Source organism: Myripristis murdjan, chromosome 8 (genome assembly GCF_902150065.1).
Source record: "Myripristis murdjan chromosome 8, fMyrMur1.1, whole genome shotgun sequence".
NCBI lineage: Eukaryota > Metazoa > Chordata > Actinopteri > Holocentriformes > Holocentridae > Myripristis > Myripristis murdjan.
In genome coordinates this window covers 10179596-10204089 of record NC_043987.1, presented here as the reverse complement: position 1 = coordinate 10204089, position 24494 = coordinate 10179596, and the positions used below count along the sequence as shown (strand labels likewise).

The 24494-nt window shown below is 42.0% G+C and overlaps 2 protein-coding genes across 2 annotated transcripts; one reads left to right on the top strand and one right to left on the bottom strand.

Annotated features, from left to right (window-relative positions):
• The first annotated feature begins 1767 nt into the window (after nucleotides 1–1767).
• eps8l1a (EPS8 signaling adaptor L1a) lies at nucleotides 1768–12975 on the top strand. The gene is made up of 15 exons (XM_030058099.1): nucleotides 1768–1834; nucleotides 3392–3509; nucleotides 3697–3755; nucleotides 4905–5043; nucleotides 5960–6045; nucleotides 6181–6255; nucleotides 6347–6495; nucleotides 7306–7450; nucleotides 7547–7602; nucleotides 8812–8920; nucleotides 9023–9163; nucleotides 9278–9428; nucleotides 9883–10048; nucleotides 10879–11011; nucleotides 12636–12975. The coding sequence occupies exons 2-15, from the start codon at nucleotides 3392–3394 to the stop codon at nucleotides 12699–12701; spliced, it is 1593 nt and encodes a 530-aa protein (XP_029913959.1). The 5' UTR covers nucleotides 1768–1834; the 3' UTR covers nucleotides 12702–12975.
• Nucleotides 12976–15376: 2401 nt separating this feature from the next.
• On the bottom strand, nucleotides 15377–21134 carry nme4 (NME/NM23 nucleoside diphosphate kinase 4). Its single transcript, XM_030057158.1, has 6 exons — nucleotides 21100–21134; nucleotides 19856–19935; nucleotides 17437–17567; nucleotides 17239–17340; nucleotides 16162–16274; nucleotides 15377–15497 (listed from the first exon to the last, which is right to left on the bottom strand). The coding sequence occupies exons 1-6, from the start codon at nucleotides 21132–21134 to the stop codon at nucleotides 15377–15379; spliced, it is 582 nt and encodes a 193-aa protein (XP_029913018.1).
• Nucleotides 21135–24494: the final 3360 nt, after the last annotated feature.

The window sequence follows — 24494 nt, the reverse complement described above, 5'->3', positions numbered from 1 at the left end:
TTTTCCTCCGAAAATTTAGCTTTTTCTAGCTCAATATGGAATTGAAAATGAACACAGTTGACTTCCTGCCTCAAAAAATCTTAAAAGAGAATTTAATGATAAAGTAGCATAAGAGATTATATAAATCATAGAGTTGAGGCTGGTTATCCCCTGGTTCTGTCCTCCCCTTTTACTGTACTGAGCCACTGCACTGAAGCTACCATGAGCCAGTCATTTAGTAGAGGTTTTACTTAAATATGAAAAACAACAATGGCATATAGATTTTTTTGCTTGTGTATGAACATTTACAACCAGATTTTCTAAGCTATGTACACGTTTTGTTTTGTTTTTTACACCAGGCATTAAGCCTGTGTAGTTGTCACCACTAGGGGGCTCTACTGTGTTAATTGTGGAAAAAGTCAGTCAGTCAGTCAGAGTTAGTGTCACAGGCTCCCAGTTTCTGGGTCTGGCAAGGATGAAAACTTCTGACACTGGCCTCTTGTCACAGACTCCCCTGTTGACTCCACATGGTTCACCCACTGGACACCGTAGAGGTGAGAGGATATTACAGTCAATCAGCTTGGACATGCACTTTGTCCTGGGACGGCTGAAAGTGTCTTGTGTCTGCACAAGGATCCACAAGGCGATATCTAACAGACAGACAGCAACCTTATTGGGTCAGTGTTATACCCCTTGTAAGATGCTAAGAGAATAAAAATAGCCAAAACCTACAACATGGTGATGAAACAGAAACACCCTTGACTGCACTACATAATATTACAACCCTACAATACTACAACCCTGACATTTCTGACTTAAGAAACCTAAGAAATTGTGTCTGTGTTGTATAATTCCCATGATTTATTTCATTTTATCCAGTATAACTGCCTCATAGTCCCTCAGTAAGCTGTAAATTACTGCTTAGCCAATACATTTCCTCTACTCATAACACCTTTTCCAAAAGATTTACAGTGTAAATGTTGACAGCCTGTTCGTTAGATGTCTTTTTTTAAATTTTTTTTTTAATCTCTCTACAGTGATAAAGAATTATTGTGGTACAGCCTCAAAGAACAAGCCACCAGAAAGCACTAGGAAAACATGATTATTAGTTTAACAAAATATGCATATTAGGCATAGCTATTTTGTAATTAAGTCTTGCACAGCCATTGGAAGGTAAAATTACCTTTGTTTGAGTCTTGGTTGTTTTCTGCAAAATCAAAATCAATAAATTCAATTGTTTTATGGGCTTGTTGTATGTTTACAGGACCATAAATTGAAGACCTCAGAGGAAAGGGGCTCAGTATCAAACGTAAGTGAACTACATTGCACTTACAAGGCTCCTCTATTTGAGCGAAAGGCTAAAGAATAAGTTGTATTTTTAACCTGTAATTATACTGATGATGTCTATGCACCTATAGGCCGTGTCCTATAGCATGGGAATGTATGGCAGTCTCAGAGGAACCTGAATGTCACTGAAGCTGTCAAGTTGGGGGAGTTAGAGGAAGAGTGCTTCACATTTCTGGAATGGCATCTGATGCAGGTCACACCAGCCTCCTGGCAAAAGCTGCAGGCAGTTGTTGAGAGAAGTGTCTGTCACATGGTGGGGGAGTGAAAAGAGAGGGCGTGAATGAGCAGGAGTGTGTTTCGCAGAGCGCCACACAGAGGGAGAGGGAGAGTGAAAGCAAGGCAGATTTCCTGCAGGAGGAAAGCCAGACTTGTTTTTCTAGTTCCTGCATATCTCAAGAAGGTGGGACATAACTTGTGTAAACAGCTAAGCTCAATGCACATACAGCTCGGTGCAAGGGTTGGCTTCTGCTCGCGCGCTGGACTCACAAGGCTCAAACGGCACTGAAAGGTACGGTGATGTGGACTATGTGTGTTAACTTTGTGTACAGTAGGTAAAGAGGGAGAGAGATGTGCACCTGTCACAGCCAGGGTCAGCTGTCTCAGGTCAGAAATGTCTTCCTCAAAGGAGGCGTGGGAATGACTTAGAAAACTGACTTAGAAAATGCAATAACTTCTGATTGAAAGGCATTGACTTCACATTGTGTACATTCTGTGAAAAGTAGTCATCTTTGTAAAGGCAGCACAGTTTATCCAGCAGTAGTTCACCATCAACATGGATGAGGGAAAATAAAGGATGGGGGGGTGTATATAAGGGCGGGATGAGACAGAAGAAGAAGATGAGGCTTAAAAAAATAAAATATGGAGGCTGTTTGTGTGGTAGAATATTGTGATGGACTGTCTTTACTACTCAGCGTGTGCAGTTTCTTTATCAAGTTTTGGTGGCTGTCTCGGTTGCATACCACACATCTTGATGACAGTGGTTTTTCCTGTATTGTGTCTGCCATTGACATGCACACCAATGCGCGCATGTGCACACATGGAATGCTGAGCTGCATTCCTATCATCAGCATCATGATTAATCATCATCGTTGTCGACTTATTTTAACATATTCCTGTGATAGTGACTTTTATTAGCATGTTTTGGTCATCTTTTAGCTGGATTAAAATGTGGAATAGGTGATTTCAGAATCTGTTAACAATCCTGAAAATGACTTGTGTTTTATGGAAACTTTTGACCTCAATATATAAAACAATGCCAAGTCATTAGGACCAGCCCATTTTGATGTTTTCCACCACCAAAGTCTACAGCCTCACCATATTTTCAAAATGGAGGACAGAGACAAAATAATCTAAGCAATCCAACAGCAGGCTTGTGAGAATGAAATGCCTCCCTCACTTCCATAACCAAGACTCGTTTTTTCACCTTAAGTCTCTGTTTTGTGCAAACAATCTACCTTAAACCTGGAAGCAGGACTTTGAGCTCTCAACACCCTCCAGTGTTTTTTTTTTTTTGAAATCTTTAATAATATTACATGAATTCACATTTATAAAAATATTTATAATTTCCAAATGGAGCACACAGGAGTTACATGAAGCTGTAATGACAATCTGAAAGATTTATTTGGCTCCCTTTCATTAGTGTTCATCACTCAGCCTTTTGGGTAGAGACCCCCATCCCCCACCCCCGCACCTCACCCCACCCCCCACCACACACACACACACACACAGAAACAAGAAAAGCCATAGAAACTGAGAATTATTTGCTTGTTTCAAATTGTTTCAATGATTTCGTCTGTGATTTTAGCAAAATCCTAAGGGTTCTTGAACTTTTTCTAGATGATGTCGGTCTTCCTCACCCACACCTCACCTATTTGTGAGCCAAGGTTGTGTGCTGACATCATACTGCAGTTTATTTTTCCATATACACCTGTGATACACCGTCATCCGTTTCCTACGAACAAAACACCCATAACACTTCACCTCATAACTTACTTTTCCTCATGTCTTGATTGAACTTTTCTATACAAATCTCAGCAAACTCTCTCTCTGCACCCACACACAACAGATGTCTGCACAGCCTCCTCCGCTGGTCCCCAGGAAGCCGTCAGGGGTCCGAGTCATGCCGACTCCAAGAGAGCAGCCTCCTCCTGGTAGCCTTCCCAGCTACACAAACGTTCCAAAGGGTACGTCCTGTTTTTGTGTGTGTGAACAGAATGGGTGAGTTACCATATCTGTTGCCTGAAAGTTGTATTTTTGTCCTGTAACTGCTGTTCTTTTGCATGCAGCTGATGGTTGGCTGGGCATTTGTGTGGGTGAGAAAATTCATGTTTATCTTGAACAAACTGCACCACTGACTTTGTGCCCCCTCAGTGAATGGTGCCAGTGGGGAGCCAAGTCATGTATCGCTGGCAAATGCAGAGAGAGAGGTGGTAAGTACAAAAATAATGTTGGTAATCCTTTAAAAGGTGTGGTTATCAGTCCAGCAAGGAAAACACTACAAGTAATCAGTAAGATCTTACAATCAAACAAAAGGCATCCTGTGTCAATAGGCTAAACAGGTGTAGCACGTCATGGTATTGTGATATAAATTTAGTTTTCATCAGTATCTGGTACGAGATATCTGCACAATCAAGGTCCATGCCAGAGAATTGGTGCATTACTGTAGTCCCAATGAGATGACATGGAAATGTGTATACACGTCTAAATTTTGTTAAAAGACAAACCAGTTTAATCTTTGCAAAGGTGCATTTGCGAAAACATGACCTGTTTTTAGTACGTGGCTCATGTTATTTTGCTGAGTCAGCGCCTCAAGTTTAGGAAACAAGCCTCCTGTAGGACCGAGAGCCAACTAAGCATGTGTAGAAATGTGTTCAAAACACCACAAGGGCCTCAGTCTTTGCTGAATTCAGTTTTTAAAAAGTATGCGACATCAAAAGTGCATACAGTGAATGATAAGAAACATACTGGAGGCGTATGTAGCATTAAAATTTAGTCAACAGCTGTCAAAAGGGAGCAGAGGTAGAGGAGATGTGCTGTTGTTTGGTTTTCAAACTTCCTGATGGACATGTTAGAGGAATGCACAGAGGTGGAAGAGAGTGGGAGCACAGCTGTTGTGTTTTCAGCTTTATCTATATATGAGGAAAGAAGGCACTATTGAGTAAAAAAAAAGGTTTATGGACATTCATGCATTTATTTTGCTTCTTTTTACCACAGTGGTGTCTTCCCTCTGTTTTAGTAAAGCAATAAAACATGCAGCATCACCAGCATCATGCCTTGGAGTGATGTTTTCAAGCAACTATAGAATTTGACTCCACATTGTGTCATTTTTAAGAAAACCATTTTATTTGTTTTAAAAAAAAAATGCTGAAATTCACATTATTCTTCACAATGTTTCCATTAGTTTCCCCAACTTCTAGCATGCTGCATTGTTTCCTTGCTCCTGACACTCGATTCATACATTTACTGTAGCACCTAGATTTTGTGCAGACCCTGTGACTGAAGTATGGTGACTGTTTTCCTGTCTGCACTTAAGTCGCTCTGACGTTCAGCCTTAAACAAAGGTGTAAAATCTGCATCAGGAGCTCCTGAACCACTGTTTTGATGATGTGGAGCGATTCATGGGGCGCCTGCATCAGACAGCTGAGGCTCAGACTGTTCTCAATCAAAGGAAGAACAAGAAGAGAAGCAAGAAGAGCAAAAAGAAAGAGGGCGATGATGGTGAGAGCGCTGATTTGCCAATTAACCTCTTATTGATTGACTGGTCTTGATTTTACAAGCCTGGTGAAAAAAACAAGTGAGTGGTTCTGGTGTGCAGAGCATTCCTTGGCACGAAAACAGCCCAGCCAACCATACGAGGTAAAAACAAATACCAAACGCTCCTCAACATGGCATTCCTGGGCTGAGTGATCAAAGTCGGCCTGTGACAAATATCTTTCTTCAGCCAGTACCTGCCTGGCTGGCACAGCCCCCATTAAAATGCCTCCCATGGCCACTCAGTGTTTCAGTTCAATTCAGTTCACTTTTATTTGTACTGTGTCGAATCATGACAAAAGAGACCCAACAGATTTTGGCTCATCTGTGAACCAAAATCTTCCCCATGATCAAGCACATGGTGAAGAAAAACCCTTTTAACAGGGAAAAAAATCTCAATTTTCAGAAATAAATTGCTGTGATTGGCTCTAGCCCCTGGAGGCACTGGACTGGAATAAGTGAGTAAAGATGAAATGATGAACAAAATGATGAGACGTGTTAGTCACTTCCACTGAGGATCAGTACGTCCAAACCAAACTAGAAGGAGCTCTGTACACCACGACAGAGCCATCATCAGTGGTGCCACTTTGTACTGAGACATTTCCATTATTTGAGTTATATACTCAGTTCACTTCACTTTTCACAAGTTTCACTGTCAACGTTTTATCACTCTCAGACATTGCTTTGGAGCTTGTGAACCATAAGAGTATATCAAGTTGGGGGAATTATTATAAAAGCAGGTGTAATAACCTTGGTGACAGTGGTGTAGTTGTGGCATGTTTCCTATACTCAAAGTGTATTTTTAAGTTGTTTTAATTAAAGCTACAGTATATAGTGATTGTGGTTTTTGTGTGTGTGTGTGTGTGTGTGTGTGTGTGTGCAGATTTGTTGACCATGAAAGCGTGCCCTCCAGCAGAGGAGGAATTTGTGGACATCTTCCAGAAAATCAAGTACTCCTTCAGCCTTCTGGTGAGATTGAGCCTGGAGTATTTTGAAAAATTCAGGAAATAAAAATCAAACTATTATTAATTAAAAAGGGGGAAATCTGAGTATTCATGGTGATATGCCACCTCTGTGCTTAATTTTTTTTCCTGTTTTCTTCAGGACCATCTCAAATCATTAATTGCAGAGCCCGACTCGCCAGAACTGCTGCATCACATCTTTATCCCACTTGGACTGGTAAGGCTCTTATTGTATTGCTCAGCTGTCTCTTTGTCTCTGCCTGTCTGATACCCACTTTGAATGACCCCCTCCCCCCTTCCATTCACAGCTGGTGAAAACTACTGGGGGGCCGGAGCTGGGGGCCACGGTGGCCAGCCCTGCTCTGACCTGTGGTGCCGTGTCGCTGCTGCAGGAGCATCTGACTGGGGAGGAAAAGGAGCTCTGGACTTCACTAGGGGCCAACTGGACCTCACGTCGGTCTGTGTTTTCTTATGTGTGCACTTACAGGATAATTCTAGTATTTTCCAGCTTTAGGGGTCCAAATGACTGACGGATATATTTTAGTCAAATTATATCCTCTAAAAGTGCTTGTTTTTTCTTACTGACAGGTTCAGATTATTATTTTAAGTGTCTGACAACATTATGGAAAACATCCCTACAGTTTTATTTATGTCTAATAGCATAGCCTCCACTGTCTGTAGCAGGTCTCTCCACTCTTAGAGCAGCATTTTTCTTCAGGTAAAAATACTTTGGTACAGGATTTCTTCTCCTCTTCGGCTGGCAGGTGTAATCCTGGTCAAAATGCTCACTGCAGACCTGATGGTCAGCACGGAGCAGAGTACGGACAGGAGTGTTTGGATATATTTGTAGCAACCGCTGCACCAATTGTAGCGCGCCATTTAGTTACCAAAATGTGGAAATGCACAAACACAAACCATAGTTATTTTGATTGTTTGTTGTTTAGCCTTTAGATAACACCACAACAAACTCTTCCTGGTTATTTCTCTCTCCAACTGTCACATTTCACTGTTATCTCCCTGCAACAAGTCACCTGACGCGAGATTTTATCCTCTCCATAATGTTGTCAGACTCTTATAAACAATCTGAACCGCCACATCCAAACATTTTGGCCATGTGTTTAGTGTTTAGTTATTTGAAACCAAATAGGTGGAAAAATCAGGCACAGGTTAAAAGATATCAGAATTTGCCTTCAAATTAGCCTTTAAATCTTTATTGAGTGTATGGCATATATATATATATATATTTTTAACTTACTCTCCCTCTCAGCTCCCAGCTCAGTGTGTCAGTGCCTCCATACACACCTGTCTTCCTGGACGGGTGGCGGCCTCAGGCCTTCGACTCAGACGGCCAGCCTTTCGAAGACCCTGTTGAGTCGCAGCACAAACAGGATGCTCTCAGGGAAAGTAGGGAGGTACATGTGTAGAACATATGAATGTCAACTAACAAGTGAAACAGTCATTTGTATTTGATATGGAGAACCCAGCCTGATGTGTGACCCTGTCTGCAGGGGCATCGATGGACAACAGAGGGGCCCGTCTCTCCTGCACAGTCACCTGATGAAATGTAAGTCTCTGGTCGCTGAGACCAAAACATCATGAAAAATGTCAAGTATTGTTATGTTTTCAGTGACCTTTGGGTCTCAAGCTGAATTATATGACAGATTTAAAGCTCAGTTTATGATGTGGCTCTTGCAGGAGTACAGGGTCAGCCAATTTTCAAATAGCTGCAATTATTTATAGACCCTTTTCCACAGCAGCCACATTGACATTAAAATAGCAGGTGAACTCAGGTGTTACAGCACTACACACATTAATTAGGTTCAGTTCCATTCAGGCCAAACAGAGCCAGGGCCCCAGAGTGCTAGACTTAAATGGGACAAACTTGTAATGAATATCAGTAGTAACACCTGTGTTTACCTGCTGTTTCATGTGAAAATGAGTGCTGAGAAGAAGATCTATTACATCTTTGAGAAGATGGCAATACGAAAACAGTGTTTAAATACGGCTCTTGTCAAACATAATTTGTTTGCACACTTTCTGTAAGGTATTGTGTATCACAATACCTTACAGCAAGCACATTGGGTATGCACTGTGTACAATGTATACACTGTACTGTGCAAATAAAACCTTGGAGCAATATCTTGAGCAAAATGTCACGCTCCTTATTGCAGGATGAGTAACGCAGACAGTGTGTGCAGGAAGAGACGTGAAAGAGGATTATGTCTGTTTAGTGCACTTTTCTCACAGGCATGATTTTTGTCCTTTTTTGCCTCGTTATGACAGGTTTTGCATCTTAGTAATATTTTTAAACATTTGATTAAAACAGGTTTGCCAATCATGTTGTGTGACTGAAGTTGCAAAATGAGTGTTTTTCCATGTATAAGTCAAACTAGTGAAGATTCTCTAAGAATATAGCCAAAATTTATATTGCCACAAAATTCTAAATTGAGTTTTTTTTTTTTTTTTTTTTTGCATTGAATGTAAGGTGGAAAACAGTTTTGCCTGTTTTGTGCCATTTTCTCACAGGCTAAATGTTATCATTGCTAAATTATATGTTATATGTTGGGAAATGTCATCTACTATTGTATGTGCTGTGATTTCAGTGAATTTGGACACAACACTCAGCCAGAAATTTCTGTTAGGCGCTTTCTGTTGATCATATTAGTCATTACCTTATCTCAAACCACATCTTAGACAAACTGATCTCTGGCACTGCGTTAAGAGATTAATTCAAAATGTTGTACATATGTGCTGAGTAATATCTCTGTTTCAGAGAAGGAAGTGAGCTGCCACCAGAGGGAGAGAGACTCTACTGCTGCAGTTACGACTTTGTGGCCAGAAACAGCAGTGAACTGTCTGTGCTGCAAGGAGAGACGCTAGAGGTACGGCCCCATGACCAGTGATGAGCCTATAACAGTTCATATGTTCTTCAAATATGACCCCAAAAACCTCTCTGACCTGTGGAATATGCTTTTATTTTTCAGGTTATTGAGTCATCAAAGCGCTGGTGGAAGTGTCGGAATCGCTTTGACCAGATAGGATTTGTTCCCTTCAACATCCTGGAGCCTCTCTCTGCCCTCAACAACAATGGGAGACAAAGCCCGGTGGTATTCAGACAGTCCAAGGTAGTATAAACACACACCACACACACACTACATGCTTTTATCAGTGCATAGCAATCTTGGATTTTATCTCATCCCATCTGACAACATGAATTCATTCCTGCTTTCTCTTGACAGAAGAAGCCTCTTTCCCCTCCTTCAAATAAGTACTTCTCATTTGCACTGCCGAGCCCCACTGACAGCAGCCCGACCTCGACCAGCACGGCGGTGCGACCTCACAGCATGCCCTTATCTCCGACGACGCTGCAGGAGGAGCAGGCAGACAGAGGTAACACACCCACACATCGAAATACCAGCATGTCAGCATGTAGCTCTTATCCACTTGGGATGCAAATGTTTGGCTTCGGAAGACTTGGATCATGGTGTCTATGGAGTAATACTGATGTCATTTGTTGCTGTGTTTTGAAGCACCATCCACTGACTTCAGTTGCTTTTGAGAAGGCTGCTATAGAGTGCATGATGTAGAGGCAAGACTCTTCATCTTTCAGCTGGCAAGGGTAGATAACTAAAATTTAATTTTTGGCTGAACTGTTCCTTTATGCACAGTCGTGCATAATGTTGAGCACTAAACACACTTTTTCTATCACTGATACTGTAGCCTCTCTGCATGTGTACACATTCTAATGTACATGCGTTAGATTGTTGTTCTAAAACACGCTTGTGTGTGTGTGTGTGTGTGTGTGTGTGTGTGTGTGTGTGTGTGTGTGTGTGTGTGTGTGTAGTCCTGATAATGAATGATGAGCTGGTTCAGCGGCTGGCCAATGGGAGGCCCGGCTCAGTCCGTCCTCTGGTGATCCACCGCAACTCCGACTCCTCTCCCCCACTGAACTACCACTCCTCACCTGCTGAGGTGGAGGACTGGCTCAGAGCCAAGGGCTTCAGTCAGCAGTGAGTGTCCGGAGACCAAACCGCACCATCTTTAGCTTGTTTCCAAAACTTAATTCAGGAATAGCTTCTCGGAGCAGACATCAAGGAAACTTTAGTTCATTTAAAGCCACCACTAACTCTAGAGCTCAGCTATTTAAAGGGATAGTGCATCCAAATCTACCTGTCTCCTCACTGTACAAGTCGTCTATAGATACAAGCAAGCAATAATCAACGAGCATTCGCACGTTTATCCCTCAAAATCTAAAGGTTATGAAGCAAGAGCTCATTGTTGTACTGACAAAGAATAAATCAAGTCCCTTTTACAAACGAGCCGGTTTGTCACAGTATAAATGACAACTGGGTGAGGTAGGTGAAGGTTATGGCTCCAATGCTGATAACATGTTGCTATGGTTACAAGGTGGGTTGCAGATGAATTTAGACCGGTGATTAAAATTGAGCCGAACTACGTGTGCATTACACTGTTTTAAAGCACACCTGCCAGCCAATCAGAGAAGAGCATTCACCCAGACCGTGGTCTAAGTTGAAAGTGATTTGTTTTTTCAGATTTTACAAAACAATGGTCTTTATCAGCCTTTGAGGCATTTCACTTTCAGTTCAATTCAGGCAATGTAGCAGATTTTTTTTCTAATTTCAAAAAATTTAATCTTTCGCAATTAAAAACATTCTCATACCCAATTTGAGCCACTTGTTGAGAATGAAGGATGTGTAATTATTATGTGAATCTCAGTTTCTGTTTAACAATGTAGAACACCATCCCTGGCTCGGACTATTAAACACTCTTGTGTTTAATAGTTTAATAGTGTTTTTTGTTTCTCTGCCCCCCCTCTCAGGACGGTTCAGGGTCTGGGCATCCTGAATGGAGCTCAGCTTTTCTCCCTGAACAAAGACGAGCTCCGCACCGTCACACCAGAGGAAGGGGCCCGAGTCTACAGCCAGATCATGGTACAGAAGTCCCTGCTGGAGGTCAGTCCACTGTTACTCTGTTTGCATGTGTGTGTGTGTGTGTGTGTGTGTGTGTGTGTGTGCCTTATGTACCTGCTTATGCCATATTAGCAGAGACAGGTTTGAATAGGAGGTGATAGGGCACTAGGACAGAGGGAGTGTGACTAAAGAGAGCAGATTGGTTTGAATGTGGGTTTTTAAACACCTTTGAGAAATAAAATTTACTCTGAAAGACACAGGAGTGCCACAGGTAAAAAATATTTTCACTCATTAAAGCTTGCATGCATACATGCACAGAGATTGTGACATTCTGCTTTGTGGCAGCTCCTGTCATTGCCATGGTAACTGTATGTCCGGCATAGATTGAAGTCATAAAGATTGTTTTAAAAATCCATAAATTAGATTTTTACCTGTATCAGCTCTGTGGTGTCATGGAAGTCTGCAGTTCACTTGTGTGTGCTCGTCTGGACCTGCAGCTCTGTTGAGTGCTGAGCTGCGGCTCACTGCTTGTACAGGCTGACAGAAATATCAGAGTTGTGTGGCTACGCAAAATCTGATCTTAAGCATTTCAAGTTCTCTCATTAGCTGCAGTTACACGGACAATATTTCTTCAACCCGACTGAAATTGTTTTAATTAGAGATTCCAGCTTAACTGTTTACATGGACGCTACATAAAGGGATCTGATAAGAGTGGTTCTGCTGGAAATATAAATATAATCCAGGCTAAGTCATGCTCTCCAGTGGTCGCTCTCCCATCAGATCGTCCATAACTCTGTAAAAATAAGACCTGGTTGGGTTGGAATCACTTTTGCTGTTTTGACTTTTAGCTTTCCAACTTTTCCAGTGGTTTTTGATTTGGTCAGTGATTTGGTAGATTCCGGCTTCATTCATCGTTTCAAACAATTATTTTAACGACTTGTGCTTTCGAGCCTTTTTACCATGGAGACATTCAACAATCCTTTAAATATTAAATCTTTTCAATAAAAATAAGTTGTATCAGCTACAGCCCAGCTGTGTTTTGCTGCTGCCATGTTTCTGTCCCTTCTGGAAACTCGTCACATCACCTAATGTTCCCTCCATGTGGGGCAAACATGCAGAAAGAACATAATTATTCCAACCAGAGAGAAAAGATCAGATGTGCTGATATTTTCCTATTGAACAGATTATCAGATGTTTACACCACCCCTTTCAAACTGACTGAAAATTCCCTCTGATCAGGCCGGGTGGGGTCTCCTCTGACTGCAGTGGTCACATGAGGCATTTTTAATCTGATTGGGCTGTTATTCTGATTAGTAGTGGAAGAGTAGGGTCCATGTAAACGCAGCAACTGTAAACTGATGGACTGCACTGTCTCCTATTTATAAATGTTTCTGATATTAGCAGATTATTATTAATTTAAATTGACATAAAAATGAGCACACTGTTACTCAGTAAAGTGATGAGTTGTAGTGGAGAGATTATGCTGATGGTGATCTCATTATCCCATGGTTAAAACAGAAACTTTCACAGGAACAGTGCCATACATGAACACACAGTGAAATAAACAATAAACCAGTCAGAGAGTGTCTGAATTTTGCACCCGAATTTTACTCTCCTTGATCTTTCCCTTTTGAATAACTTCTGAATATTCCTCTTTGTTGTTCAGGATGTGCGCAAAGCTACAGAACTGGAGAAGGCCATGGAGAGGCAAAAGCAGAAGGTTGACTTGTAGTGGAACGCGGTGACGGAGCTATCCAACCTCCACCACTGCGAAGGCGGCATTAGGAAAAAAAACCTGACAGAACTGTAAATGGTTAAAAAATCTGTCCACAAATGGCACATGACCAAACAGAGGCATTTTAATCACTTTATCACACATGTAGTTACGCTTCCAGTGCAACAAAAACTGTCAACAGTAAGGCACAACCTGCTAACCGTCTGTATGGAGAGTGGAACTTTGGTTTTTAAGACAGAGGGGCTGAGCATCTGCTTTGCTTTTTTTTTTTTTTTTTTTTTTTTTTTTTTTTACAGTGAAGACATTCCTGAATATCATTTATTTAGATAATATATGAAACACAACTGTAAACGGCAAAACAAATGCAATACAATTAACCTCATCTTATGTACTGGGACAACTGAATAAGGTTTGTTCTTATAGCTGTTAACCCATGAAATGGCTATTATTAAATAAATGTGTATAAGTGCAAGAAACAGTCATTCAGAGTTTTTATTTCCTGCTCATCAACCTGTATTACTACACTGTCACTTGTTTTCCATCATCCCAGACATGAAAAACAAACAGGCCAAAATGCTTTATCTGCCCTGTTTAGACATCGATTGAAAGTGTAAAAAAGGAATTTCAGCACATTAAGTTGGAGCAGTCAGCACACTTTGCAAGTCAAAAATCACAAGAGTTCACAATACGTTATTATCCATTACTCATATAACACTAATGCCCCTTTTCCACTAGTACCTACTCAGCTCGACTCAGCTCGACTCGGCTCGACTCTACTCGGTTTAAGAGCTTTTCCATTAGGTCGTAGTACCTGCTAGCAGGTCCCATTTTAGCACCTACTCAGCCTGGGTTCCAAGCGAGCTGAGTCGAGCTGAGTCGCGCTGAAAATGTGACGTTAACGCCGTGCAGGCAACTGATTGGACAGGGAGTGATGAGAGCGACTCCTGCACGAAAACAAAACCCGACATTTAAAAAAAAAAAAAAAAAAAAAAAAAAAAACGGCAACAGCGGCCGTGCGCATTGATCGTCAGTGAAGTTGTCAAAGTCGGAAAATGGCAAGCAAACCGCTTCCGCGGTCAAATAAAGACGTGGAGACTTTTCTGAGCTTGGTGGTGGCCCAAAGAATCCAGAGGGAGCTGGACGGTGCGCCGCCTTGCTGTGACGACTCCACCTACGGCGAGGTGCTACTCAACTGTAATGGAAAACCACCTAAACCGTGTCGAGGCGAGTAGAGGCGAGTAGAGTCGAGCCGAGTCGAGCCGAGTAGATACTAATGGAAAAGGGCCAAAAATGATTGATCTCAACTAATATTACACATTGCAGACTGAAAACATTTTTAAACTGAAATTTGCTTATTTTTTCTGCTAAAGACTACTATTAATTTTATTTATTTTTATTAGTTATTTACTGTTGTTGTATGTATTATTAAGGTAGATGGACAGTGTCTCCAGTCAAATTTCAGTCAAGTAGAATATACACAAGTATTTAGGAGATAATTCAAGTAAAAAATTAGCTCGGTTAGTAGCCAAGTTCTTTATTACAGTGAATTTGAACAGCTTAAGGCTTCTTACCGCTAAAAAGGTAAAAATTACAGCCACTCATTTCAAACATAGTAATATCACCTTACTTATTATTCCTATAGAGCAATCATTTGTTTTAAGCTGTAGCCTATTATTTTTGCTGTGTTACATCTCTTAGCTTCAAAAACTGGATATAAATTTCTTCCCCATTCTGCAACATTTTGTGTAGCTATGTGTCTTTTGGTTGATGGATGAACTGAAGTTGCAGGTGTGCACGACTGATGGGAGAAACCAGACGACACACAGTGGTGGCCACAGAGCAGCGCAGTTCAAGAGTCAAATTACATTCTGGATGTTTTTTTTTTAATCTAAAGCCTGCAGTCATATTGTTGCTCGCTGCTTTCTGCTTGTCCCTTCCAAATTTTCTCAGGAGACTATTTTTGTTGTCTCATTATTAATTTATCTTTATCTTTAGTCAATTAGCACTGGTTAACCACTAAACCAAACCTTTTTAAAGGAAAAGCTAAGAATGAGTTGCCTTACCATTAAGAATACATGTACATTTTGAGCACCTATATTTATTATCAAAGCGTTCATATTTACATTATGAGCCCTTTTAGCCCTTAACATGTCAAAAGAGGACTGAACTTTTGACAGCTTCCCAGCAGGAGCACTGGATCATCGATTTTTCACCAACAGTGGAAACATGGTGGTTGTGGTTCAGGTAAGGAACCACACCTGTAAAGGCCATTTAAAACTGACCAATATGGAGGGAACAAAGCTGTCAAACTAATGTCAGTATTAAAATTTGGTTTGTGATGATTAGGAAAAATACATCACAGTATCTTGGGTTATTATGTTGGTGGAAAATTCCCTCAAAACATGTAACTCCTAGTCATTTCTCAAAATCATAGGGATTCTATTTAGCTGAAGCCATAAAAATGTTGGAGTATTTCTCCTAAGCAAAATGGTTTCTGTAAAAAATGTTTTGATGATAGTAAATGCATCCAGGCTTTTGCAATCGAGGTTGTTTGGTAAAAACCCTGACAGAGCTATTTCAGTTAAGAGTGTTGAGTCACTCAGACATTTGAACAGCAGGACAGGAGGTAGACGGACTGAAGCTGCTCTCACTTTGCTGTCCTCTCCACGTCTTCACAGCTCATAGGTGCTCGTCTGGTCACAGCAGACCCAGTTCAGCAGCTCGTTTCCCTGAAACCACAGCTGGATCTCCCTCTGAGCCCCCTCCAACGAGTCACTGGCATGGACCACATTCCTTTAAGAAACAGGAACACACAGAAAGTCAGAAAGATCCCTTTTTAAAGAGCTTCTCAATGTCACGATCCAGACCAGAGCATAATGAGCTGGTCTCCTGGAGCTCAGCTGTTATGGGACTTAATCTGGTGTCACTATAAGACTGACATCCTCCCTCCCTTAAGCACAATCAACCATGAAAGCTGTCATTTTAAGTATTATGTATTCACAGCCCATTCTTACTCCCATGACATCAAATACCACATCTTGGTCACGACCTCTATGTCTGATACCGACGCAAAAGGCACCTGATAGAAGCCAAAGGTTTGTGCCAAAGTTTGTGACTGAGATCAGTTTCTGTTTTGTTGCCTAAACCTAACCTTTCCCTCACCTTAACCAAGTGGTTTTGTTACCTAAATGTAACCTTGACGAATGACAGATGTCGCTGGACAGAGAAGCACACAGTTTTTGACTGTGTGTTGTTAGAGGTAGTGGCTGTCACTGTTGCTTGATATGGTCCCAGTTAAGTGCTAATAAAATGTTGGTTTATTATGCTTTATGGACATCCACTTTGGTGAGCAAATAAACAACCCTGACTACAGGGACACTGTGGAGTTTTTTTTTTTTTTTTTAACCTACAACATATGTCACTTACTACATCATCCATCATGCTGCCCAGTCCTCACCTGCTGACATGGAAGCTGAAATCTCCTCTCACTGTGCCCGCCTGGGCCTCGGCTGGGTTCGTGTGTCCCACCATGGCACGGGACGTCTGCACGACATTGAGCCCTTCCCACACCTAAACAATGAAAAATGAAGGAACAAGCAATTCATACACACTGCGGCAGGCTTACAGCTAATTAAAATAAATACCCCATGACCTGTCCATAGTATGTTATCACTCTCTGAAACAATTAATCCTTGATTCTGAGCATTATGTTCCCCTTACATTATATGAATATATTCATGTGGGCCTCTTACACTTTAATCTGACAGAATTTTGCATAGACCTGTATAGTTTAAATCTTAAAAGAAATGACAATTTGGATTAACTTACTGGCAAATTTACACTTTTTATAACTATGTGAATACATGTCTTGATAAGAAAACCCCAGAAGGTGAAGCCCCTCATACACTTTCAAGAGGTATTTACCTAGTTTCCCCTTTTCCACTGTGATCACTACATTTCTGACACTAACCAGGACCACATTAAATTTCCATTACAGTTCAAAATATAATCACACAGGCTACCCATTGTTCTGTATACTAGTAAATAGTAGGAAAACCAAAGATTTAGCTCTCTGTGTTTAGTTTTTATGAGTTTTTAAGTGATATAATAATTAAGTTTATGGTACTAAGATTAAAAATTATAAATACAGTGAAACCAAATATTAGTTGAAGTCTGAGTTGTCTTGAGCCATATACTGTAGTTTGAATGCAAGAACATGGTTTCATGTTCATGTTCCAGACCTCAAAGTTGACTCATTAACCTGGGAGCCCCATTTGAATTCTGAATTTGGCCCTCTTAAATTGTTCAGATGTAACACCTGAATAGTGACAAATTCAAAGACTGAAACATGATGTTGAAATAATATTTTCTAGCACAAGAACATCTATAGAGTGTTTATAGAGTATTCTCATTTTAGTAAGGATCCCCCAGAAGCCCCTCAAGGACCCCTGGGGGTCCCCGGACACTACTTTGAGGATCACTCAAATGGTGTAAAAACAGGGGATCAGCAAAGGAGCCCCCTGGGAGCGCTCACCATCACAACCACGGGCCCCGAGGTCATGTACTGCAGCAGGCTGGGATAGAAGGGCTTCTGCCTCAGCTGGCAGTAATGCTGAGAGAGGAGATCCTCTGACACCTTCACAGGAGACAAACTCACAGTTCAGAATTCAAAAAAAGGGGTGTGCATGACACAGATACCCCAAATCCGGATGATGTCATCAGATTTCTGTACCTGCAGCATTTTCAGGCCCACCAGTTTGAAGCCACGTTGCTCAAAGCGCTGGATGATTTGTCCTACGAGTCGACGCTGAACCCCATCCGGCTTTACGGCTATGAGAGTGCGTTCACTCACATCAGGGACACCTGCAGACCAACACAACTGTTTACTGTGTTGTTGAGCCGAGCCCTTCCATCGTGCCGTCCCCTGCCACCTACAACCAGTGTGACTAAGTGGAGGACAGAGGACTTGCTGTTTGTTGGGACAGGGCTGAGCGAGAGGGGGGAGACTGACTAAAGCTCACCTACACTACTCTATTTATTTACCAGCTCATTGATTACATATCTGTCTTAATGTGGGTTTTTATTGCATGTTACATTGTCATTTGTGTGTGAACATGCAGGAAGGTGCTATACAGTTAAACTTACAACAACAACAACAACAACAACAACAACAACAAGATGAGGAGGAAGAATAATTATTATTACTATTATTATATCATACCTATTATTATATATTATATATTATAACTATAGGTATAGGCAGTGGTGTAGTCTAGTTTATTCTAGTGGGTATACGCACACTCACGCACACACACACACACACACACACACACACACCACACGCGCGCGCCACAGGCTCCCTTTCTGAAACGTTAACGTTAGCTCCAGCTGTAGTGTCCCCTGAAACGTCACGCCTGACGGAAGCCCCTGTGGTGAACAGGAAAGTGAAAGTTATGTCAAAAAAACATACTGATACGTATCTTTGCGCAGTTTTAAGTGGTTATACGGAAATTCGGGACCTTTTCTAGTGGGTATACGGCGTATACCTGCGTATCACGTAGACTACACCACTGGGTATAGGTAATTGCAATAACAACAACAACATTGATTTGTGGCTATGAGATGGAAAACCCCTCATACCTTAACATTTCAACAATGGGCTCTTACTTTCTTAGACATTGCATATATGGAACTCTCGGCGGCCCGACTACACGGTGCAAGTGAGAAGAACATTAAGGCATGGTCTCAGATCATAGAGGTGCGCCATGAGCATATTTTGAACAGTGCTTGACCTTGTAGGGTGTTGTTCTTGGCTTGGCTGTGTTGATGTGTATTTATATGTGGTATATGTGCATGTGCAGGTGTATGTGCATATGTGTTGCATCTGTGTACATGTTGGTATGGCACAAATGTGATACAAAGAAGGATGTTGTGGTGTGGTTGGTCCCAGAGGAAGAGGGAGGGGGGTTGGGGGTGTTTGTCTGTTGGTTTGATTTTTTTTTTTTCCTTTTTTTTTTATTGTTTCTTGTCTGCTATATAATGTATTTTATGTATGGAGCAAGAGCATTATGTTGATTGTTTTTCAATTAATGATACATACATAAATAAAAAACAATTAATAACAAAAAAAAAACCAACAACATTATTGATAATTATAGTTACTGTCTTTGCTGATGTTATTATTTGTATTAGTATTATTATTATTATCATTCTTCTGCTTCCCGCTCTTGTTCTTTCTCCTCTTCTTCTTCCTCTTTTTCTTTTTCTTCTTCTTCTTTTCTTCTTCAAATCACAAACTGTAGGCTATGTGTATTTATGCGTGGCTGTGTTTGCATGCTAAACACTCCTAATATGAATTTGTCCCTGAGTCAGTGGCCCATGCCTGCTGATCACAGTCCTCTATTTATTTTGGCCCCTGTTCGTGTGTGATCTCGCCGGGTCACTCCGCAGCCACTCAGCTGGGTAGATCCGGACACAAGTCGTCACGCACTCTGCGGGCTAATGAATGACTGCACACGACCAGTTAACTCGGCACGTGACTGCCCCTGTCACACGTCATTGTGCGGTGCCGGTGTCCCGGCGGACGCTTTTCCTCTCGACCCGCACACCCACCGACACCGGGCGTGTTGGAGCCGCAGGTCGAGCAGCTCCGGCACGGGGCAGGTCAGTGGCACACAGCCCTGCACCCCCGCACCTCCCCGGAGCCTCTAACCTACTTCTAGTTCATGACCTCGTGTGTGTGTGTGCCGAGCTTATTTGTTTTGGGACCAAAAAGGAAAAAAAAGAAAAAAAAAAAAGAAGAAGGTTGTTTTAGTCGGCTGTGGGCCAACAAAGTTAAACAGTATGGCTTGAATGTGGACTCATGTAGGCTATTTATTATCTTCTTCTTCTTCACATAGTAAGCCAATGCTAGACGACTTGCTCTAATTATTTGGCCTGAGTGTGAGAAAAAAAAATCTTACAGCTTCATTAACGAGCATGTCCCTGCTGCCCTCTGCACACCTTAACGAGGGGGAACAGAAACACAACTTTACTGATGCACTGTGAAGAGGCTAATTGTACAGCCAGTGTTCACACATGCCGTCTCCCAGCAGTAGGCTACATGAGTTAATATTAATGTCAAAATTCCCTTGAGAAATAAAGTTACTCACTTGACTTGGTCCTGTGTCCGGCAGCTCTGTGGCGGTCCAGCAGCGCAGCGGGACACACCGGGACTCTCGTGGCCTCCTGGCTCCCGAGATAACACGGAGCAAGTTGGAAAATTCTCCTGAGAACACATCGCTGTAAGAGGATCATGTTTCTCCCAGCCTGCACACACACACACACACACACACACACACACACACACACACACACGCACACACGCACACACGCACACACGCACACACACAGAAGTCAGTCCCCTAACAAAAATCACGAGTGGTCTCTCTGCGCGCCGGCCCGGCTGAGGCAGAAACGTGATTTAGGTCCGCTGGTGCCAGAGGAGCTGCCTGCTGTCTCTGATTTGCTCTGGGAATCCATGAGGCTCCTGCTTTTATAGCCTCTGTTGTCTGCCTCCTCAACTAGGACACAAGGCCAGAGGTGAATTCACAGTGACTAAAATCAGAACCATAGGCCCATTATTACACTGGAATACACTTTTCAACATGACTAGGCTATGCCAAGACTTCCTACTAGACTAATTAACATACATATCCTTTTGTGTAATTTTGACAGCCGAGATTTGTGATTCAGAGCCAAGCACTGACCTCAGTTTATCAAAGTTAAACAATTAATGGCAACAAACTGAAGTGAATCACATCTAAACCATGAGCTGATTGTGCATCATCATTATTATTAACCATTATCAACCTAACAAAATGAATAATCTGTTATTTTTTGGTATATAATGACACTTGATGCATGGATATTTAGCTATATGAAACATATAAGTGGATTCAAGACCACTTGGGCTTAATTGTGGAGATTTTTTTTGTGTGGGATTTCAACATGTATAACCTAAGGTAAACATAAGAGAAGTCGGTGAAAACGTCTTAGAAAGAGACCAATGCATGTGTATGGTGTATTAAGTCTTTTCCTGGCAAAATTTACATAGGAGTCAAGTGATAAATAAAATATCTGCTCTGAGCTGAACTGAGCATCATAACGGCAGATTTGAAAAGCAAATGAGAGATAGGCTGCAAGTGCCTCTACTCTGAATTAAGCAGGAGGTGATTAAAATGTCCAGTTTTTGCTGTGGAACATTACATCAGTCTTATTACTACCAACACTCGTGGCAAATTAGTGATCAAATTCGTGACTGATCAATAAAGAGGGAACCTGTGATTCATTTTCACCATTTTACACAAGTATTGCACTCTGCTGCATCACGTCCATTACAGAGTGCAACAAATACCGCAGGCTCTCCATGAGCAGCAGGAACTGGACCATCATAAATTTGCCATAAAATGGAGCTCTTTGCAGTGAAAGGTCGGTCGAACAAGGAAGAGTAATCTGGTTTTACAGTTTGTGCACTTTTTATTGTAACCTCCAAATTCGCCAGTTAAATGAAATTAGATTGAACTCTGCCCTCTTGTCTCTCAGTAATGCACAAGATCACAGTGTTTTCTTACATTGTCTGTTTTAAACAAGCTACTTTTCCACTCAAGTCGATTTTTCCACTTTCTTATGTTAAATATCAGAACCTATACTTGAGCAAAAACTTCTAATAGAGTTAATATTTCTCCCTGTTGATCCACCGCTACCACTTGGCTACCTCAAAGCTTTATAGCAGATCTTTGGCAGATGAGTCTGTTTAGGGCCATGCAAACAGGAGCGTGGCCAACTGGACTCTGACTGAGCTGAATGCACAAAACATCAGGGACATGTTCCCCATGTTAGGCTGTGGCCCCTGCTGTGATCCACATCCCAAGGCTTAAAAATGATCTGCTTCTCTTTCTCTTCATTGCTCTATGATTGGTATAGATTTAATATGTGAAATCGATAACGGCTTTTACCTGAATTCACCTTCTTTTTCATGCACAGTAGGGTAGGTGTCCTTAATATCAGACCATAAGTGAAGAATCAGTGATTATTGTGGCATGTTGGTTGGTCTGGATGACGCTGAATTGCTTTGTGTTCCTATGCTTGCCAGAGGAGCAGCAGTGTGTGTGTGTGTGTGTGTGTGTGTGTGTGTGTGTGCATGTTCTGTGGATATCAACTAGAAAAAATGGATGGTCAGAATGAGAGAGAGATTCTGCTAATAAAAAAACAAAAACAAAGGGCCGCTAGACGCTCAGTTCCTCAGCTGCCCTGTTAAACTCTGGAAATAGATCTGATATAAACTCAGCCCTAGTCTTTTTTTTTCTGACCAGAATTTTATGACTTTCCTCTCAAAGTTGCCTGTTGTCTCTTTTGAGTATTGTGCCATGTTGATTAATCTGTCCTTGGTGTTTAGTGTCTGTGTGAGGCTGACAGGTCAGGTGAATTCCTGCCTCTCCTCACATCCCAGGCTCTGTAGTGGAGGAGGTTCACATGAGGACAAGTGTCTTTAGTGACAGGGAGTGATGTGATCTAAATTATTAGAGAGCTTTGTTTACTCTTGCTTACCTAAATGGATATAGTATGCTTTCCTTGATAACACATTTGTTTATACCACTTCTGATTATTTCTGGCTGGACTGCAGCACCGGGGCCAGCCCTACAAATGCAAATGTCCCCTACTGAGTCACTGATTGAGTGATGAAGTTACACCATGGGCCGCTGCTCTTTCAAAATGTTCATGGCCATAGCCAGCTAAGAGGATGAGGAGGTCTGCACCTTGGTAACCATTTCATATAAATGACCAGTACAGCCACTGTTCATGGAACCAAGGTCAAAACAGCTGCTTTTCAAATGTAGCAGAGCTGCCACTGCAGTGGTGACAGTGGCCTACAGGACTCATACATTACCATAATTAGCTAATTAACTGCTCCTGGTTTTTAAATGAACTGGATTTAAATCAGTTCAATTTTTACTGAACTTTATTGTTCAGGCTTTATTGGCCTGGGGAACTGATTGCCAAAGCAAGTGTGCAATAAAAACATCCATACACAGTCGAGCCAAATGCTGAGTTTTGACCTAGTCTTGTTTATTGTCAGACTTTCAGACTGAAAATTGGAAAAATAATATGTGGGACTGAATACTTGCATTGAATAAAACAAGGGATATTTGTGTTGACACCCTAAATGCACTATATGGATAAAAGTATTGGGCCATTGCACCTACAGGAGCTTTTTTTTTTTTTTTTAAGATTATTTTTTTGGCATTTCTGCTTTATTTGACAATCACAGTGGAGATGGACAGGAAGGGCAGGGGAGAGAGAGGGAATGACATGCAGCAAAGGACCTGAGGTTGGATTTGAACGCTGGTTGCTGTGATTGGGACTGGGCCCTGGTGCATGGTGCATGCTCTTGGCTGGTGAGCCACCAGGGCGCCCCCCTACAGGAGCTTTTCTGACCTCCCATTCTAAATCCATAGGCATTAATATGGAGTTGGTCCCACCTTTGCAGCTAGAAATGCTTCCTCTCTTCTGGGAAGGCTTTCTACAAGATTTTGGAGTGTGTCTTTGGGAATTTTTGCCCGTTCATCCAGAAAAGCATTTGTGAGGACATCAGACACTGATGTTGGACTAGAGGACCTGGCTCGCAGTCTCTGCTCTAGTTCATCCCAAAGGTGTTGGATGGGGTTGAGGTCAGGGCTCTGTGCGGGCCAGTCAAGTTCACCAAACTCAGCCAGCCATGCCTTTATGGAGCTGCTCTGTGCACTGGGGCTCAGTCATGCTGGGACAGAAAAGGGCCTTCCCCAAACTGTTCCCACAAAGTTGGAAGCAGAGAATTGTCCTAAATGTCTTGGTGAGCTGAAGCAGTAAAGTTTCCCTTCACTTGAACTGAAGGGCCGAGGCCAACCCAGAAAAACAAGCCCATAGCGTTATCCCTCCTGCAGCAAACTTTACAGTCGGCACAATGCAGTCAGGCAGGGAAGGTTCTCCTGGCATTCACCAAACCCAGACTCGTCCATCAGACCACCAGATAGAGAAACACGTGTTTGCACTGCTCCAGAGTCCAGTAGCGGTGTGCTTTACACCGCTCCATCTGATGCTTGGCCTTGTGCTTGGTGATGCAAGGCTTGCGTGCGGCTGCTCGGCCATGAAGCTCCCAGCACTCAGTTTGTGTGCTGATGTTGATGCCAGAGGAGGTTTGAAGCTCTGCAGTTACTGAGTCAGCAGAGCATTGGTGACTTTTATGCACTATGAGCCTCATCGCTTGGCAACCCACTCTGTAACTTTACGTGGTCTAACACTTGAGCTGAGTCGCTGTGGTCCCTAAACGCTTCCACTTTGCAGTAATCCCACTTCCAGCTGATGGTGCAATATCTAGGAGGGAAGAAACTTCACCAGCTGACTTGTTACAGCAGTGGCATCCTATTACATTACTATCACAGCACCAGGCTAGAATTCAGTGAGCTCTTTAGAACGAGCCATTCTTTCACAAATGTTTGTAAAGGTCGACTGCATGGCTAGCTGCTGGATTTGATACACCTGTGGCAATGGGACTGAATGAAACACCTGAATTCACTAAGGTGAATTCACTCCTGTCCACAATTCATTAAGGTGTGGCTCAATGCTATTGTCAATATAGTGAATGCTTGTTAACTTTTTTTTTTTTTTTTTTTTTTTTTTTTTGTAGCAAATGAGATGAATCCTTTGAGGATGTAATGTCACTGTGGCAGGACGTGTTGGATGAAAGACAAAATTGGGTTGAGATCAGCCATT